The following is a 19,833-nucleotide window of genomic DNA, read 5'->3' as shown; positions in this document are numbered from 1 at the left end:
GAACTTAAAATATTTGAATATCTCATATTTATTTTTTTTGCGGCGAGTCAATGCTGCGTTGCTATTATCTGTTTTGGTAGCTGATAAATCTTTATTTTTTTTGTTTGATATTACCACCTATATATATATATATATGCACAAGAAACATGTTGGTTGAATAAAATGTATATAGGTAGAGGGGTATGTATGTTAAAAAAAAAATTAAAAAAAATTAAAAATAAAAAAAAATTGAAAAAGGCAGGCAGATAAGAAGAGGTGGACAACGGTCAGAGTGTCATAAACAATACTAGCCGTCGGATTTGACCGAGAAGCTCGTCGGGCTGCGTCGAGATGCAGCCGGAGCAGGTGGCGAAGTCGACCAACCACCAACCCAAGGCCGGTGTGGCGCCGGACACAAAGGGCAAGCACCGCATCGCTGTTGAGCTCAAGCGCTTGGAGTCTGAGATTCAACACCTTCAGGTTCTCTTCTTTTCTTTCTCTCTATTGCTTTTCTTGTTTTTTGAATTAATTCTTTGTCATTCTCTCTATCAAAATTTATTATCATGTTCTTGTTATAGTTTATCATTCAGATCTATGTACAAATCAATAGCTTGGATTCCCTCTTTTTTTTTCTTTTTTTTTTCTTTTAATTTCTAGTTTCTAGTTTGTACAGAGGGATGAAATGTTTTGAAAAGGAGAAAGAAAAAGAGTATTTTTAGTTATAGTCAAAAGCAAAAAAATATCTTTTTATAAAAAGGAAAAAGAGTAGGTATTTTGGAATAAGTGACATTCCTCATTATTGATTATTCTCCAGATGATCAAGCAATATTTTGTTTCATTCTTGGTAATTATGGTGTAGGAATGCTGAAATTAGCATCCAAACATGTTTAGAATAAATCTTGTTGTTCATGATCCATGCAGAATAGTAATTCCTACTCCTCTGTTCTTCCTTTTTTTTTTATCCCTTTTAATCTCTCTTTGTAGTTTTCCAAAGATATGAGCAAAGTCAAGCCTCAATAGGTAGCTATGAGTGTGACATGGTTCTTTTTGTAAACATTGAGAATTTGACCTTAAAAAGTACTGTTGTTATTATTATTGTTATTGTTATTGTTTGATGTGTGTGTGGGGGTTGGTGGGTGGGTGATTCAGAATAGCAATGGGATTGGGTTTTGAGATCTACAACTACTTAAAACTGATGGACTTAGTTGGATTAAATCTTGATGTTCATATTCCATGTGGAATAACAATGCCTACCCTGTTCTTGATTTTATTTTCATTATCTAATTAGTTTTTCAAAAATATGAATTAAGTGTTAACTTTTAGATTTTCTTAAAACCAGCCAGTTATGAGTGAGATTTGTTTCCTTCAGTAAATAGAGAGTTTGTTTGGCCTTAAAGAATTTAATAGAAAGTTATGTTGACAGAATAGTTGAACAGCAGGAAAACGCTTCTAATTATAAAACATAATTTGTGATGATCAATTTCTCCCTCACTATCAAAATAAATTTAAAAATGGTGGACAAAAACTTTTGGAGAAACTGTGGGAATTTGAGATTTGGTCTTCTCAGAACAGAGAGCATACTTATCTGTCTATAATGCTGATGCAGATTCAGTTTATTCTAGCTAGAGTTTGATTTCATCCACGAGCGATTGGCTATGACCCATGGGAAGCAGTAATACACAGTGCACTCAGTTCCTATTTTTTATTCAAATGGGATGTTTAACAATTATTCTATCGATAATCCTGTAAACTACAAGGAAAAATATGAGACAGGCTTTATTCAGCTACCTTGTAAGATTTGATGTTTTATATTAATTTTTCCTCATGAGATTTTGTAGATTCCACACCAATTTGAAGATATTAGTAAGTTGAATCTTACTTTGTCCATTAAGTTCTTGTTCCATTGAGCTGCTTGAGGATAATATTAAAGGTCTTGAATTCATATTAATGAAAGAATTCAAGTCAATCAAATATCATCTTAGGATTGTTGCTTGATTTTTGGTACATGTTAGATCTTGACCTTCATGAATTGATGTTTATGTTGTGACTGCAAACTTCTATTATCTACATTATAACATGATCACAAGAAGATGAATGCATTGTATCAGACCTTTCGTCACTGATTATTTAGGTAAAACTGTGTACAATTGTTTGCCCCCTTGGACCTTTTAAAATCTACTGGCGTGTATCATTAGGGTCGCGAAAAAGTTATATTGAGAAGAGACTATGTAACTACTTTTCATGATTGGATTTGCAATGAGTTGTAAGCTTTTTATCTGCAAAATTCATGTGGTTTTGTTTATAACAGGAAGATCTAGAAGAACTCAAAGACAACGGAGACAGTATCTGCTGTATTGAAAGAGTATGTGAAATAAAACAACACTAAAGTATTCATCAAAGACACGGATAATTTGTTACTATTCAAAGCTAAATTCATCTCAAGAAACTGACATTCTCATTATAATGATCAGGCTATTAAACGAAGTTGAGAAAAGATCGGACCCGTTGCTTCCAATGTAATTATTCTCTACATCCATTCTTTTGTTGAAGTTTTCATGCAATGAGAAAAAAAAAAAATTCACATGCTTTAAATTGTTTTCGGCTTTTGCAGAACTACAGGACCTGTTGACCCATCATGGGATCAGTGGTTTGAAGGGCCTCAAAACTTGCATGGTCACCGATGCTGGCTACTTTGATATGTTAGACATTGTGTTTGAAAATTGAAAACAGATATTTGTTTTAGTAATATTGGATTGGGCATAGGAAAATTGTGAATAGAGCATGTTTGTGTTTTTTCCATTTCATGCAAGGATTTTGTTCAGGACAAGGAACTATTAGTTTTACATGATACATTGCAATTGTTTATATTCAACTCTCATTAATTTTCCTTCGAAAGGTTGATGATTCAATTTCTTCCCACAATAATGGTCTCTCCCATGATAATGGTTGAAACTTGTGTTTTATTTATATTTATCCAAACAAAAATTTGCTTGCAAAATTCAACCCAAAAAAACGATGAGCTTGGATCTAAAATTTGTTTGCAAAAGGTTGTTTGTCATCTCTGAATAAGTTGAGCAATTGATAATTTTCTCTGACGATATGAAAATCAATTTCACAAGCGGAACAATTAGCTCTCCTGTTGAAACAGCAAACGCATAATAATAATAATAATATGATGATAATAATACAGTCGTACATTGGCGGGCTGGGATGTCTCTTATGCTTCAGAGAAATATTGGGAATAAACAAACATAGCAGAGATAATACAGTAGCTCATAATTTCACTACTGTAAATATAATTGACAATTAGGCAGAGCGTAAGAACTCCAACCAATAAAAGAACAGTTAAAAGTTACTGGTTGTTAGTTTTCAGGCACTAATAGGGCTATGGTGGCCCATCGTACCAAATATATTACATCAAGCTCCACTGCAACAAATAAACAGGAATGACCAAAGCTTCTGCCCTAACTCGCAATTTTGTAGCACAAGCCAAACAAAACTTGAATGTAATGCCCTGAAATGGGTGATTGATCAAGGCTGACAGTTTGAAGAGAATTCTGATTATTTAGTCAATCTGCAAAAAGAAAACAGTCATGCCCGATCTAATTAATTATTAATTACATACACACACACACAGACTATCTTCAGGACATCCATCAGAGTGAACTAATGAGGCTTACATCTAGGATATAGGTTGCCACCATAGTAAGGAGGTCCTCCCTGTCTCATCTGTAGTAAAGACTTAAGCCCATAAATATAATGACAAAAAATTAAGCACATATATATATATATATATATATATATATATATATATATATATATATATATATATATATATATATATATATATATATATATATATATATATATATATATTCTTCTTCTTCTACAATAATCAATATATTCACAACATAGGGTACCTGATAGGTGCTTGGATGATCAGAAGCCCCATAGAGGCCACCTGATTAAAATAGAAATATATTTATAGATCAGTAACCCTCAAACAGATAACAAAACTTCACGCATACCATTGTCATACCAGTTGTGTATCCAGCAGTTGGCCGTTGGTGATAAGGCACAGAAGAGTTGGGGATGGCATGGGACATCACACCATAACTAAAACATGATTAAAAAAACAATTATAAGTGGATTGGAAAAGGACAATTACATTAGTTTGAGCATTGAAAATGCAGCAAAATTTGAAGATGTACCTTGGGCCTGCAGGTGGAAAAGTGTCCAGGCGTGGGCGGGGGTACCCTCTCAAATCAGAGTAATGTACTTCATCTCCCTGCAGCATGATTGCAACATAATCAAGGGCCTGAATTGATGGAATGAAATTTAAGGTAACTGTCATTAAAAGATTCATGAAATTACCAATGCAGCAAAAGCACGCTTTCCTCCTTGAGAAGCATGTGAATAATCCTGCAAGTTGGGGCCTAGCATCGAGCATAACACCAAATAGCAAAAATTAAATATTTATTTTGAGGAGAGTATACTACCAACCAAATACCAAAAATCATAAAAAATTCACTTTGAACCATGTGAAACCAAAGGGGCCAAAAGCTTAAATCTGACAGATCAAATCTCTTGCAGGCAATACCAATGACAAACACACAAACACACACACATATTGACACACACACACACATACAAAAATACCCAAACTTCTTGAGAGACATATTAGAGAAAAAACCCCTAAATCGAGGAATGAAGTAGATTGATAACTCTATCAAGTTTATATCTACAACTCTACAAGCCTCACAGAGACACATAGATCAAAAAGACTCGCATGATTAGACCCCGCCATCAGACCAGAAAAACTCAACGAAAGGTGGTTTAATTTGATACATCAAATATGTGAAATTCAACCAAACCCAAAACTCAACAAAAGGTGGTTCAATTTGGTACATCAAATATTTGAAATTTCAACCGAACTTAACTCAAATCAATAAACTAATTATGTCAGGCCACTTACACACTCGCCAAATTGAAGCAAATATGAAGTAAAAATAGGAGCAAATTCAGCAAAACAAATTATACCTCTTGAATATCCTGGTTGTCCCTGCTTCCAAGGTGTTTGATGCCTCAAAGTATCCAATAGCTCATGAGTTGAAGTGGACTTTCTATCTCCAGCACTACTGCTTTGACCTCCTTTATAAAGGTTCCCCTTGCTAGATGGACCATTTATTTTCATATCCCCTAAAGAACCAATAGCATTAGAAGTGAAATGAAGAAGGCTTTTAAAACAGAATACAACACATACGTTTTAGAAAGAATATTATGGAATTTCAACAAGGTTTATCAAGATCATTAGACTATCAAACAAATGAAGAGTACAAAGCTATCTAATCAAGTAACAACAGCTTCTCACAAACTATCTGCTATTGGTTCTTTAGGCCAATAACTAGCAATTGTCAGAACATAACCAGAAGGTAATTATCTCAACATCTCAAGAGGCTTGAGTGTAAATTAGAACAGCCAATATATCTTTAGGCCAGAAACCCAATAATGTTGCTGTCTAAATTCAGTCCACACAGCAAAATAACTACGGGATAGCCTAGACTGAAATTTTCAATGAAAAAATTGAAGAATCCCAAGTAGTTTAGGCTAGCATCTGAATTATGAACGTTAAATTTTTGCATATAAAAGCATGATAGGCTATCATCTGACAAAACCAACAAAAAAATGCTGCAAGTCAATATGGATTAGAAGTAACGACAAGACATGAAAATGTCATCAAATTAAGCAACTTCATGTTAATTCCATATTAGCATGAAAACAATAGAAAAATAGTTTAATAAATCCTACAACAATCTAGGTAAATATCTTGAGTATTATAAGAATATGAAGCCTCACGCTGAATAAATGTCGTTTTATCTTTATTATCATCCTTCTTATTAAACTTGAACCCTCCTTTGTTTTGCTTGCTCTTTGATATGGGTTTAGCTAGTGACACCTTCACATTTATCTGGGCAAAACCACCAAAATAAAAAGCAATCAGGATGAAATGGATTGTAGAAATAAAAATATGTTGCATACATGTAAACATCTCAAAAACCTTTGAACCGTTGTCCATTAGCTCCTCCTTTTCAAATAACTCAATGCATGAAAGAGCATCCTCACGAGTTTTGTAGTTAACAAACGCAAAATCCTTTCTTTTCGCAGATCGTATATTCCGTGCCAGGACAACTCGCTCAATATTACCAAATTTTTCAAATCTCTCCTTCAATTGCTCTTCCCCCCAAGAAAATGGTATTCCTTCAACATAGACTGATTTCACCTGCATAAAATTATGGGCATAGAAATGAATTGTGCATAGAAATAATATCTGATGTGAAACTACAATTCTTGCACACGGAAAATGATACCAATGCTTGAAGATGATTTGAAATAAAGAAAGTTTAAAGCATATGTGAATATGCTTTCAAAGTTACAAATAAAGACCAAAAAGGAGAACAAAAAAGTTTTTACATCGGTTCATGTAAAAGACAGTAGCTTTAAAATATCATTTATCAATATACACCATAAACATGGATGATGTTCAATGCATCAAACAGATTTGCTTACTTGGCCTATAGCTCATCAATATATGAAATTACTAGTCATGCTCCCAAGCTTATTCATACGAACTAGAAAGCAAAAACCAGAAGCCCAAAACCCTAGATAAGTCTATGCACACAGAAGTCCATAACTGAAGGTTATCCATGGACCATTAAAAAAAAATTCTCACCATCACTAAAATTAAACCAGTAAACAAACTCAGGAATACCTTCTGCATCTCCTCCTCATCTGGATCGTTTAATGGCTCAGCCCAAGCAACTTTAATATTTCGACCCTTGCCAAAAACATCCTTCTTCTGAAGTAGTTTGAAAGCCTTTTGAGCATCTCTGTTACTTTCAAGTTCTAGAAATGCAAACCCACGATTCAAGTCTGCATTCTTAGGATCTGTCATAACAGTAACAGCATCGATCTTCTCAACTCCAATTTCATGTAGAAGCTTAATGATCTGCTTGCCATAATAAAATCAACAAAATTGGACTCAGTCAATAATTTATTCCAAAGGAAATTTATATTAAGACTCCAATAAAATTTTTCTATATAAAAAAAAAAAAAACTAGTACACTAGGACAGGAAAAGACTCACATCTTCTTTCTTCCATGTTTTGTCAATACTTCCGAGAAATATTGTGTCATTTCCCTCAAGGGCTGCAGCTCCACATAGCTTGCCACATACCTTCAGCAAAAACACTCATATTAAACATAGTAAAGACACATGCAAGAAACTAGCATACCGCATATCACAGTTACATATAACAAACCTGAATTAGGTTCCTAGTTTAAGATAATTAACAAGCCATCAAGACAACCACATGATTTTTAAGAAGGTAATTTCACATTAAAATGTATGAAAAGAAAAAAGAATCAAAGGAAAGAATAGTAACAATCTATGCATGCTTCATGATAATGCATTTTAGAAGTAATTTACAATTCATACCCATCATAAACTTCTAGGATAGCCACACTAAAAACAGTTCAAAGAAAAGGCAATATGACAAGATGATGTTCCCTAAATCATAAAAACCCCCCTTCAAGGCACTACCTACAATTTTTAGTAGTTAAAGAGCTAAACTAAAAAAGACTTTGACTCAAAACTAGTCATTATGGAATACAACCAAAAATAAAATTAAATAAAATAATTTAAAAATCAAAGTAAAAACAAGATGCATAGAAGGAATGAAAACATGCTGTTTAATCATCCATTTGATAAGCAAATAGTAACAAACCAAACAAATCTCAGGCATAACGTATAACCTATATCTAAAAATTATGGTTTCCACTCCAATAAAAACAAGAATTATGTGAAGGCTTTAATCACAAAGCAAATTACTGGGCTAGACATAACCCATGAAAAGGATGCTAAATTTGGTTCTTCAAGTTTACAACTTAACATCAATTCTTGAATAATGGGCTAGACAAGAATTTGATCATGAAAAAAATGGGCCAAACACATTAAATCCGAGTCACACTCATCATACTTCTCATTAGCAAGCTAAAAGTTCAAATTTAGTAATAAGGAAATTTGATTATGTGACATGGTTGGAAGGCCTGGATCCATCTGATAGGGAAAATTTCAGATACTCCCAACCTATCAACCGCTCAGTTTCTTAGACTTTCTAACTAGATTATTTGTACTTTGGAGAGTAATTTCCTAAGGAATTGTAGTGGCATGCTTAAACTAACAAAGCGACCAACTTCAATACATAAAAAAGTGTTAAAACATAATGGTATTGTATTACACCTATCAAACATCCTTGATATCACTGAAACGAGCTCAGAATCAAAGTAACATAATCAACTTGATTGCTTCCCAACAAGCATGTGAACTAAATAAAGGCCAATTATATCGGCCATCATTAAACATGTAAATAACACCAAAAATAGAGTAACTTTGAAATTTGAAACAAATCATATTAATTCTCACCGATTATGTACTCACCTCAACTTTCTTGAATACTGTGACAGCCTTCTTAGCTTGAGTTGCCTCAGCATATCGGAGGAATGCATAACCCTTGTTTTTTCCGGTCAATGCATCCATCATCATCCTCACCTCCACAATCTCTCCCACTGTCTCAAAAACCTTCCTTATATCCTCTTCCTTAGCATCCCTATCCAACCCTCCTATGAATATTTCTGTCTTTCTTCGTCGCTGCCTCTCTGATATCCCCTTCTCCACATCTCCTGCTGAAACCTGAGCTTCAATTCCATCTTTCTGATCCTGATCAGGCAGGGCATCAGCCTCCTCCGCTGCCCCGGACTCAATCTCCTCCTGCTTCATCTCCTCCTCCTGCAGCTGCTCCTGCTTAACCTCCTCTTCCTGCATCTGCTCCTGCTTAACCTCCTCCTCCTCCTCCTGCATCTCATCCTGCTGAACCTGATCCTCTTGTATCAGCACCTGCTTAACCTCATCCTCTTGCATCGGTTCCTGCTTAACCTCCTCAGATGCAACATTCTCAGTCTCAACCTCAGCCCTCGGCCGCTGTGCAGAGGGCTCAGCAGCTTCAATCTTTTCAACCTTCACCTCCGTCTCCTGCGCCATCAAAGGAGGTTCAAGATGCTCGACAGCAACAGCCTTAGTATTCTGAGGGATAGAATCAGAATTAGGGTTACAACCTTCAACAGCAACAATCGGCGGGACGACGGCTTCTTCCTCCGTCTGCACATCGTCTTTCACTGTAACAGATGCTTTCGGAACTTTCTTGACGACGATCTTCTTCTTCACCACCTTCCTAACTCTGGTAACGGTTTTCTTGGGAGTAGGCTCTGGCACCTGCGCTGCTGGCGTTGGAGCCTCAACGACCGTGGGATCCTCGATCTCAGGTGCTTCTTCGGCGGCGGCGGCAACCTCCGCAACAGGTTCCGAAGCGGTGGTCTCAGAGGTCAGAGGCATGGAAGGAGAGGAGGAGGAGGGTTCGGCGATGGGGGTGATCTCAGGCGTCGTATCGGCGATGGGGGTGATCTCCGGCGTCTCTTCGGAGATGGGTTCGATCGCATGGCTCTCATCGGCAGTGAGAGGGGCAGGGGAGAGAGGAGGGGATTCAGCTGGGGCTTGGGCTTTGGCCCTGGAGTTGGATCTGGGCGTGGTTCTGCGGACGGTTTTCCTCACGGTTTTCCTCCGGCCGCCGCCGGCCGATGCCTTGGGCGGCATTTTCCCCCCCTTTTTTTTCTCCTTTTTTTCTTCTTTTTAGTTTCTAGGGTTCTGATAGAGAGATTGGAAAGAGAGGAGAATAGAATAGAGAGCAAGGTTGGGGAAGGGATGGGAGCGTCGATAGGGAAAATTATGGGCTTTTTGACTCTTGGTTGTATTTAAGCCCATAGTTGATGGACTTGGTCGAACTCAAGTACGGCCCATTAAAAAAGGTTCGGCCCAATTGCATCAAATGGTGTATTTGTATTTATATTTCCAGGGAATTTGATTTTTTGGGTTGTAAAAATTATTTGGATAAAAAACTGTAAGCCCTTTTTTAACGTTTAAATTTACAAAAGAAGCAAAGAGATGGGGAATATAAGGGTTAATTTTTCCTAATAAGTTTACTTTTAATCAAAATACTAATAATATTTACTATTGTTAGTCTGAAAATAAAACATAGTTTTATTACTTCAAATGTATTCATTATATTATCTATGCATTTTAACTTATTTAAAATACCCTCAATAGAGATAGAGGCGCAACGAAATGGTGAGATACTGTATAAAGATTGGACATAAGTTTAAGGCTAACATCTCTGATAGTGATAAGAGGGCCAATTAATTATCTCTTCAAGTAATCTTTTTCTCTACTTGATTTTTGCCATGAATTTGAAACTGCTTTATAAAATACTTAAAATGTTGTAACTTTGTGCAGTGATCTTTTATCAAAAACTTCTTACATTATAATAATGCCTTGCCTTTTTATCTATAGATTAAGTCGCAAAAAATGTAGTATGAACCCCTCACGGTTTAAAACTGATCAGAAAAACAACTAATGGACCAGACCAGGTCTGATTCTAAGGTTAGAAAGATTTACTTGAACCTGTAAAACACATTGAACAACATCACAAGAGCTTTGTCAGAGATTAAAATTTGGATCTCATAAATGGTTTCCAAATTTGAATTCTTATGTATACTCTTTAAAAAAATTTATTGAGAGAGCTCTATCCCTTCACCCTGACCCATGGGTCGAAGTCCTAAAAACCCAAAAAAAACAAAAACCAAAACCAAAAAACACACACACATTGGAGAAACCCATAAATAATCAAAATTCTTAAACATCATAATGAAGTCATGCATATAACATACTCATTAGAACATTGTATAATCAAAACTGAAGAAACGAATCAAAGCAATAACGACTCTGGCCATACTAGGAAACAAAAAAATTCTAGCAGGGGCAATAACATTAGCATAGTTGCTCAAAGCCAAATCTCATGACCCCTATCAAATAATTATACTATATGCCCGTAGATCTAACCAATCGGCACAGTTTAACAAGTTATTCAGCCGATAAAAAATCTTGTGACTAATGTCCAAGCAAAATAAAAAAAATAACAGCCACTACCAAAAGGGTTTAGTTTAATTACTGGTAACACCAAGCCACTTTGTGAAGTTGTCAAACTCAGTGTAGTCACTGTCTGAAACCATAGTCTTATACCATGCCTTTCCGGCAACCTTGATTGCGGCAGCATCCTCCTGAAATAGCAGCCAACAATGGAGTGAAGAAAGAAACTTGTAATACAAAAGCTATCACAGTACAGGGGAGAGCTACATTCTGCAAAGAAACATAATAGGTGACAGAAAGAATATCAGAAGACTTTCTCAAATTTCATGGATAATATTTGAAGATTCATTGTGCCTTCAATATATATATATATATATATATTTTTGACAAAGTGGACAAGCCATGTCAAAGACCTGCATAGGAGTAGAGTTGCTTCCTTAACACATATGTGCCCCATATTTTCTGTGTGCTAAGATTCAAATCTGCCTACTCAACAAGAGGCATTGACCAAAATGTCGTTAGCTGCCTTACTTGTGTTTCTTGCAAGCTATTGAATTGTCTGGGGTTTTACAACCCATTTGACAAATATGATTTGCACCACAATTAAAATTATAATATTGACTTAATTTGAGGATTCAAAAGATGAGTATGACTAAGTTGTTGCAGAGCCAAACAGCTTGCCAAAACAGAACGGTGAAACAAAAGAAAATGAAATGGAAGAAGTTCAGATGGTGACAGCACAGTATGAAGATATATACAACAAAACAGAACTCAAAAAGAAAATACAGTTTAGAACATTTAAGGGCCAGAATGAAAGGCTCCATCTCTACACAGTGGTAATAAAGAAAAAAACTATACAAATACTTGAACAAAGTAAATTAAACCAACTCCGAATACGGAAACAAAAATACCGTGACTTTGCAATCTCATACTTCATTTAGATCATCATTCAAACCTAAGTGCCAAAAGTGCTACTTTTGCAGCATTGCATTAACTAAATATTCCTACAGATATCACATCATTCATCGGATGAAGTAAACCATCATATAAAGCAAGTTAATTTGAACATACAATCTGGAGAAAGACTCCAACCCAACCCGATGTTGACAAACAGACATGGAAAAAGGTTATAGGATCAAACATTACCAGATCAATCTGGCACATAACTAGCTGACAAAATAACTGACAGGTAAATAAACAATAGCATATTCACATATAATCAATATATTCTAATTAAATTGAATTTTTATGTTCCAGAATGGATAGATATGAACTTCTAAATTTTTTGATAGAATAGTTGCAAACGAAACAAATTAAAGCAGATACCTTTGATAGCTGAGTTCTCTTCTTATCTAGTTTTTCCTTCTTGACCTTGACGCGCTGTGCCTCAGCAAGCAAAGCCATTCTCCTCGCGGTTTTGGCATACGGATTCAGTTTCAACATAGCATTCAGGTTCTTCAATGGGTTCTTCTTTAGCGAAGGGCGCTTGACAGTCTTGTCAATCGGTCTTACTACTGATTGCACTTCGTCTGAATTGATGATCCTTCCGAGATCAGCATTCGCCATCTTTGGTTGCGGCAGCACCCATCCCTTCTTCTTCTCTGATGGCTTATCGAGCATCCCGAAAACCGAGTCCAGCTTCTCAAATGCGGATTTCGTCCAGATGATGAACCTGCCAAGATGCCCACCAGGCGCGAGCTTCAGTAGATTGAGGCGCTCAACGTTGGCAACATCGACACCGGGAATGTTACGGAAGGCTTTGACGATCTTAGAACCCTCGGTGCCGTACACGACGAGAGGACCTTTGCGGGAGACATAGTGGCGATTGCGCATCTTACCCTTTCCAGAACGGATCGAGTTGGATTGTTTGGCTTTCTCGGCATCAGGAGAGGCGCCGACCAGTTTAAGGATTTTGAGGGCGGAGGTGGTTTTCTCGATGGATTCAGAGGAATCGGAGATGACGAGGGGAAGCTCAGGAACGGATTCGATGCGATGACCGCGAGCGGCAACAAGGGAGGGGATAGTGGAGGCAGCAAGAGCGGAGGCGACGGCGAGGCGGCGCTGGGTGATGTTGACGCGGCGGTGCCAGCGGCGCCAGATCTTGGTTGGAGCGAACATTCGACCTCCACGGCACATGTTGCCGAACGCACCCTGGCCAGCGCGGTGGGTGCCGCCACCAGGAACGCGGGGAATACGGGAGACTGCGCGGCCGGTACCCCAGGACTCGGCGGAGGTCTGGTGTCCAGCACGCTTGGAGACGGCGTATGGCTGGCGGTGGTTGGAGGAGAGGCCTGCGTGAACGAAGCGGACAACGTCAGGGCGGATCGGAGCCTTTAGCACATCCGGGAGGGGGATGGAGGAGCTGGCATCGGTGGTCATATCGCCCTCTAAGGCTTGAACAGTGACCAGGGGCCGAACTGCCGCCATTGGAGATGGGGAAGATGAGAGTTGGAGCAACCGCGAGATCCGAGCTAGGGTTTAACTAGCTCGAAAGACGAAAGGGCTTTGATCGGAGAGTTTATATAGTGGTGGTAGGATGGGCGGGATTTCATCTTAACCGTCCATCGTACTACATTGCCCATCTTTCGGAGTGATGAGTGACCTGAATGTGATAGTTATAACTTATAACTTAATTATTGTTGTATATGCAGCTAATAATTCACCAATATTTCTATAAATATAGGATAAGTAGAAAGTAAAACATTTAAAAAAAACACACACAAATATGTACCAAATATAAAGGTTAAATGGACAATTAGGATTGATTCGATCAATGGGTTATTGTTACAATAAAACAGTTATAACAATAGTGTATAGACGGCTGCTATAATAATACCACTTGCTACAATATCATTATATGCTACAGTACCATCAATTGCTACCGTAAACATCCACTATTTATAGTATTTATAGCACTAATCATATTTTATTATTCATTGCTTAAAATTTTTAATATTAGTTGTAAATACAAGAGTAGTAATAATAATAAAGAAAAAAAAGTCTTCTTAATCACCACATGTATTGAAGATTAAGACCTGAAAACAGAAATGGCATGGCCTTTATGGCTATATTAACTCATATAAACTGCAGAATTTGAAACAAAGCGGGAGAGTACAACATGTGAGGCTAACACACAGAGGGAGATTATAACAAGGCCACTAGAAGCTAATCTTAAGCCAAGAATATCAGCCTATTAAACTATTTCACATTGCAAAACTAGAGCACAAGATGTGTTCCTAGAATTTGAAGTTCTAACATTTCAGTTTCTAGACCATAGCATCTAAAGCTTTTAATCTCAGTTAAATTGTTGTCTCTTTGAAAGCTCTTGGCTAACCAGATGGCTGTTTCTCTTGGAGAGACCTTTTCGGGACCAAAGGGCCTCAGTAGCACACCCAGTTCGTCAAACCTCTCTTGTTGCAATAGTTGAGCACTGAACTCAAGCAAACCTTCCAATGCCTCTGCTCGTTGCTGGTAGGATGAAGTGTCAAACCGACGCAATCGGGACTCGGACGATCCACGGCTTGAAACATCATTAGCTTTGGAATTTCTGCCTGAGGAGTCACTCCCATTATCTCCCTCTCCTCGGAAGATCTGGATTGTGCATTTATCTTTGGTGATGGAGCGATCACCGCAATTTAGTGGGGTTGAAGTTGAGCCTTGCACTGATGAGATCTTTCTTGAGAAAAATGGGTCTTCAGATGATGCGAGAGGGAACTCAGCAATTCTATCGATGAGAGGAGCATTGACTGAAATGTCAGGGGAAACCATTCCATTTAGAACACCGAGATTGCGCCTGGCAGGTGTTTCAAATGTAGGCAAAGGCAGTGATGCTCTTCTGCTTGGCCGAGCAGATCTGTCTGCAGGTGTTCTTAATGGCTGCCGCTGCGCAAGAGGTAACAGAGAATCATGAATTGGACAAACATTACATTAGTATACAAGATTCAATACATATTAAGAAAACATTTATTAGGTACAAAACTTGTCTGATAAAAGCTTCTAACAGAAGGCCAACATTAGGAGCAAGAAAAAGTCGATTAATCACAGAAGTTAGCACCTGCATAAAAGTTCAACATTATTGCCTGTTACCTAGAACGGAAATATTGAATCAAATGTCATAAGAGATATGTGCAGTACATGATGCTATGTGCATGCAATCAGTCATAGATTAAAACATTTGCAGTTAGTCTAAAGCAGACGAAGAGATGCATGTATACTCAGTTAATTCCTTCTAGATGTGAGCTTGTATTATCTTCATCTGATTCAAGTAGGCCAAAGAGTAGTGAAACCAGTAGCTATATGTAATTTCAGGTGATAGAATTGTTCGAACAAAGGCTCGAGTTGTGAAAGCATTAAGAAATATTTGATAACCATTGGTAATGCATAATTTGTTAACAGCTTACCACTTCACGGTTTGGCCCAGTATGTATAATTTTTGTCGGCACAGATTGCCTTCTAGGAGTTGCAAAAGTTTTGGCTGGAGTGTATCTTGGGGTCTTTGCCAGACTTGATGGTTTCTCAATAGTCGTTTTATCAGTACTGTACTCTTGAACTTGACTGCCGCCGAAAGACAAGCCCTTTACCCCTTTTTTCACATAACCTGGTTGTCCTTTTGTACTCTGGGTAGAGCAAATAGAGTCCAGCTCTGTTGCAGGCTTGTTCAGTTTTGAACAACCTCTCTTTGCTAAAATCTTTGGCTTTCTCTTTTTCCTTGCATATTGAATCCTCATCATCACCATGGAATCTGATCTTCTTAATGAGGTTGCCTGCAGGTTGTTTGACTGGAGGAGATTTACTAAGGTGGCCAGAGTTCAAGCTGACTTGAAATATATATGGTTGCAGATGCTGATGCTTCAGCAGTTCTGCAGCCTGGTAGCAGGATACAAATATGGAAATATTGAGAAAATTCAGGAAATTATACTATCATTGAAAAATAAAGCATCTTGTGCATGGAGAACCAATTACAATCTATTTTACTTACACTTGGGCGGTGCTCTGGGTTTTTACGCAACATGCTTTTGATGAGTCCTCGGCTGAAGAAAGGAAAAGAGAACAACACATAAAGATGAACCAACATTAGAGACTAGTCAATGGAATAGTTACACAAGGCTTACAGAAGATAGAAATCAAACGGAAAAAAGGCTTACAATGCGCCAGAATATGAACTCGGAAGAGGAGCCACTATGGACTTATTTATCTTGTTTATCAGTGCTTGCATATCCTGTTCAGAAGGAAATCTCTCAATAAGATTTTCATCACTATAAAAAAAAATCTAGACAACCATCTACCAATTTTAACAAATTAATGCGTTCAAACCTAAAATGGGAAGGTTTGGCTTTTGTTCAAAATTTTGAAGTGGAAATGCACAGAGATGACTACAATCACACTATTTCACATACAAAATAGGATTGGCATAACATGGGACAGATTCACCGGCGTCCACACAAGTAAATTATTGGAAGTGCCAATTAAGGATTCATATTTCCAGAATGCGTTATGTATAGAAGAGACTGTGACTTACAAAAGCTTTAAAAGCAGGCTTGAGGGCCGTCATCTCATATATACAGCATCCTGGGTAATTCAACAAATAAAAGTACTGAAATTTCTCTTAAAAAGATTGACTTCAAACCAAACGGTGCAAAAACCCCATACCCAAAGACCAAATATCAGACTTGGAACCATATGGTATATCAGCAAGAAGTTCAGGGCACATATAGCTGGGAGTCCCCACAACCTGCATCTTATGGTGTTAGATAACTTCCACAGGGAATGTGAGCCTAGATCTATCAGAATAAGCACTCACAGAAGAGGCTAGATCATCAGACGTCAACATTTTAGCAAGCCCAAAATCACCTGATATACATGGCAAATTAAAAGACAACCTTAAAATTTTAGATTAATTCAATCAAGTGATCAGCTAATGAAAGAAAAGCACAGAACTGACTTACCCAGTCGTATGTTCTGATCTCTGGTCAGAAATATATTTGAACACTGTACCAATTACAGGGCATTATCATTAATCAGAAATTCAGAAAGTAGATACAGAGAACTGCCAGAAATTTTACTCACCTTTACATCACGATGAAGAATATGGTTGTTATGCAAGTAATCAAGCGCCATCAGAAGCTGTACAAGCCATTTGCAAAGCTTCTGTGGACAATGAAGAGAAGAACAAACTTTGTGAGTGCATCATTAAGCAACTCAAGAGGAAGTGTTTTTGATCAAGGATAATGTTATAGGTTTCTTTCTCAAAGTATACCTCCTCAGAGAAAAGAGATCTATTGGCTTTTTTGATAGCTTCAGCCCTGTAAGCAAAGTTCTTGTAAACTGATAAGTTGTTTCAAAATATACATGTTCAAGCAGATGTTGTAACAAAAGTTAAAAGAATCCTTACATGTCCCCTCCCTCACAATAACCTATGATAATGCACACGTAGCAGCCCTGAAAGCAGAAATACAAATATTAACCAATAATTTGTGACATGAATTTTCTATAGCAACATAAGAAGCAAAATCATCTATGGCACAGTCAAACAAGTTCAAAACATACTCAGGGGAGATGCATAAGGCAAATTTGGTGAAATTGAAGAACAAAGGATTACAAACACATTCACTCAGCAACAGATAGAACACAACCATGAGCTTGCACTTACAGGTATCAACATTCTCGCACTAAATTTTGACAGGAATAGGTGAAAGGCAGCACACGGTTCACGTTGTCCTATGACAATAATTTTTACAAACTAGTGCTTATGATAGATGGCTTATTAAATAGTACAAGCACTGTGCAGCAGAAAATGCTACAAGTACATTATTAATGGGTGTATTATACTGTACTCTAGTCCTGTCAAAAATATCAATGACTCCATCCTAAATTAAAAGCATGTTCTGCTTTCTTAATAGAGATGCAACTTGACAAAAGGAGATACTAAATTCATGCCACGTAAAAGATAATAATTAGATGAAAATTTTTTGAAGTGGGACGTCTTGGCGTACTACAACTCTCCCTTTCTCATTTCGACACATTAAGCCATAAAAGTTTCTAAGTCTTTGTTCTCAGTTTAAACCAAGCAAGTTTTGGGTTAACTTTGCTTCTCAGCTTCAATTTCTAGTGTCATCATCAAAAATTTTAAAAGTGGTATCAAAAAGCACACAAATCCGAGCATGACATAAAAATGATCCATAAGATGCCAAGTAGAAAACAAAGAGAAATGAACAATACATGCTGTTCAAATGCTAGAAAGATCAATAATCCAAGAAAGAATATTAAAATTATCAGAAACAACCAATAAAGCCAGTCACTGACCTTCTCTACCCATGAATCTTTATATTCCACGATAAAGGGGTGTTGTACATTCTTAATAAGCTCCATCTGCAAAAGAAAAAAGTGCTATGACATGTGTGGACAACGTTTTGATTGCTAACTAAAATGGTACACCAAAGACAACATGAAACCAAAATCTCAACTCATCACATATATTCTCATCTAGTAGCATGAAACCAAAAAAACATTAAACCCTTTATATGTATTTTCATCCACTACTAAAACCGTTTTATTCAAAAATAGTATGGAAAGGGACAAATATTGTTATCAAACAATGAATAACAACCAACACTGCTCAAACAAACACCACATGGTGACATGGGCTAGAGCAGCAGAACAATAAGAAAATGTTAACTGAAAATGGGTGGCAGACAAGGAGACTTGCCTCCTGGTGAGCAGACCGGCGGCACCGATCTGTTTGGCGAGCAAGCCGGATCTTCTTCAAGACATATCTGAAAGAAACCAAGTTGAAAATCATCATGAGCCTAAAAAGCAACCAATTTGACAAAACCCAATGACCACCATCCCTGAATGAGCATCAAAACTCGAGCTTTTCACCTCTTCTTCTCAGCCTTATGCTTAACAAGCAACGCAGACCCAAATGCACCCTTCCCAATCTGCTCCAGAACCTCATACTGCTCCATTCCCGCAAAAAAAAAAATGCTCAACCACCCGCCCCACACTAAAAATTCCAAAAAATTCAACAGATTTAGCATGTTGGAGAACAAGATGAGAAAACAGATCACAAATTAGACCAAACTGATTGAAATAGTGGAAATGCGAGTAAAATCCAAAGAAGAAACACAAAGCATTGAATCTAACGTGAAATGCAGGATGAAAAACACTTACAGTGAGAGCGATCTGTGATGCCTGAGAGTGCTTGGGCTTCGATTTCAAGCAAGTGAGAGAGTGAGGAAGGAGAGAAGGCGGCAAAGTGGCTTAAAAAGGAGGAGATTGCTAGGGATTTCAAAGTTTAAAACAGATAAAGAGAAAACTGAAACAGTTGACGGAATAAGAGAAAGCTAAGCAAACAAAGAAAGAAAAGAAAAAGAAAAGGGATGAGTGATGAGAGTGCTCGGTGTTAGTATGGTTTGTAGTACCAGAGAGCAGTGAGAGAGAAACTTTTTGGATTTTTTGAAAAATTGTACTTATACCCTTGTTTTATGTATGAATGTCATTGGAATGACTAGATTTCCTCGGTTAATGCATAAATTTGAATATAATTTTATTAATTGATTAATAACTACTCATAAGATTTGTGTGAATCTTAATCATATGCGGTATATATATATTAGGATACTAATTTTTATTGGGTGCGTTTGATACGTAAAAAAATGAGGGACAGTACAGCACAAACTCTCTTGTTCTTTATTTGTTTTGTAAATAGATTGGAGTACAGCACAAGAAATTGGTCGAGTACAGTATAAATTGTTAAAAATCTTGTTCACCAAAAATTTAATTAAACATTTTGTATATAAATTATAGCATAGTCATTGCTAA

General features: G+C 37.2%; 3 protein-coding genes and 1 long non-coding RNA gene across 4 annotated transcripts; 1 reads left to right on the top strand and 3 right to left on the bottom strand.

Annotated features, from left to right (window-relative positions):
• Positions 1-262: 262 nt before the first annotated feature.
• Positions 263-2,857, top strand: LOC120266651. Its single transcript, XR_005538219.1, has 4 exons — positions 263-459; positions 2,288-2,341; positions 2,451-2,495; positions 2,591-2,857. It is a non-coding gene; the product is annotated as an uncharacterized LOC120266651 (long non-coding RNA).
• A 379-nt stretch (positions 2,858-3,236) lies between these two features.
• On the bottom strand, positions 3,237-9,795 carry LOC120266943 (RNA-binding protein 47-like). Its single transcript, XM_039274603.1, has 12 exons — positions 8,476-9,795; positions 7,123-7,212; positions 6,749-6,985; positions 6,038-6,259; positions 5,836-5,947; positions 5,020-5,178; positions 4,354-4,415; positions 4,191-4,267; positions 4,019-4,095; positions 3,900-3,940; positions 3,660-3,708; positions 3,237-3,553 (listed from the first exon to the last, which is right to left on the bottom strand). The coding sequence occupies exons 1-12, from the start codon at positions 9,682-9,684 to the stop codon at positions 3,549-3,551; spliced, it is 2,340 nt and encodes a 779-aa protein (XP_039130537.1). The 5' UTR covers positions 9,685-9,795; the 3' UTR covers positions 3,237-3,548.
• Positions 9,796-10,797: 1,002 nt separating this feature from the next.
• On the bottom strand, positions 10,798-13,514 carry LOC120267740 (60S ribosomal protein L4-like). The gene is made up of 2 exons (XM_039275419.1): positions 12,340-13,514; positions 10,798-11,204 (listed from the first exon to the last, which is right to left on the bottom strand). Exons 1-2 carry the CDS (start codon positions 13,438-13,440, stop codon positions 11,088-11,090), a joined length of 1,218 nt encoding a protein of 405 aa, XP_039131353.1. The 5' UTR covers positions 13,441-13,514; the 3' UTR covers positions 10,798-11,087.
• Positions 13,515-14,049: 535 nt separating this feature from the next.
• Positions 14,050-19,395, bottom strand: LOC120266404 (serine/threonine-protein kinase Nek2-like). Its single transcript, XM_039274027.1, is given in 16 exon segments — positions 14,050-14,895; positions 15,414-15,554; positions 15,556-15,879; positions 15,992-16,043; positions 16,158-16,231; positions 16,532-16,581; positions 16,663-16,744; positions 16,814-16,863; positions 16,959-17,001; positions 17,080-17,160; positions 17,270-17,315; positions 17,405-17,451; positions 18,316-18,381; positions 18,719-18,785; positions 18,892-19,015; positions 19,183-19,395. Coding segments are annotated over 15 exon segments (1,875 nt in total). The 5' UTR covers positions 18,978-19,015; positions 19,183-19,395; the 3' UTR covers positions 14,050-14,229.
• Between the last annotated feature and the right edge of the window lie 438 nt (positions 19,396-19,833).

This window comes from Dioscorea cayenensis, chromosome 8 (assembly GCF_009730915.1).
Source record: "Dioscorea cayenensis subsp. rotundata cultivar TDr96_F1 chromosome 8, TDr96_F1_v2_PseudoChromosome.rev07_lg8_w22 25.fasta, whole genome shotgun sequence".
Taxonomy (NCBI): Eukaryota; Viridiplantae; Streptophyta; class Magnoliopsida; order Dioscoreales; family Dioscoreaceae; genus Dioscorea; species Dioscorea cayenensis.
This window is presented reverse-complemented; position numbering and strand designations above follow the sequence as displayed.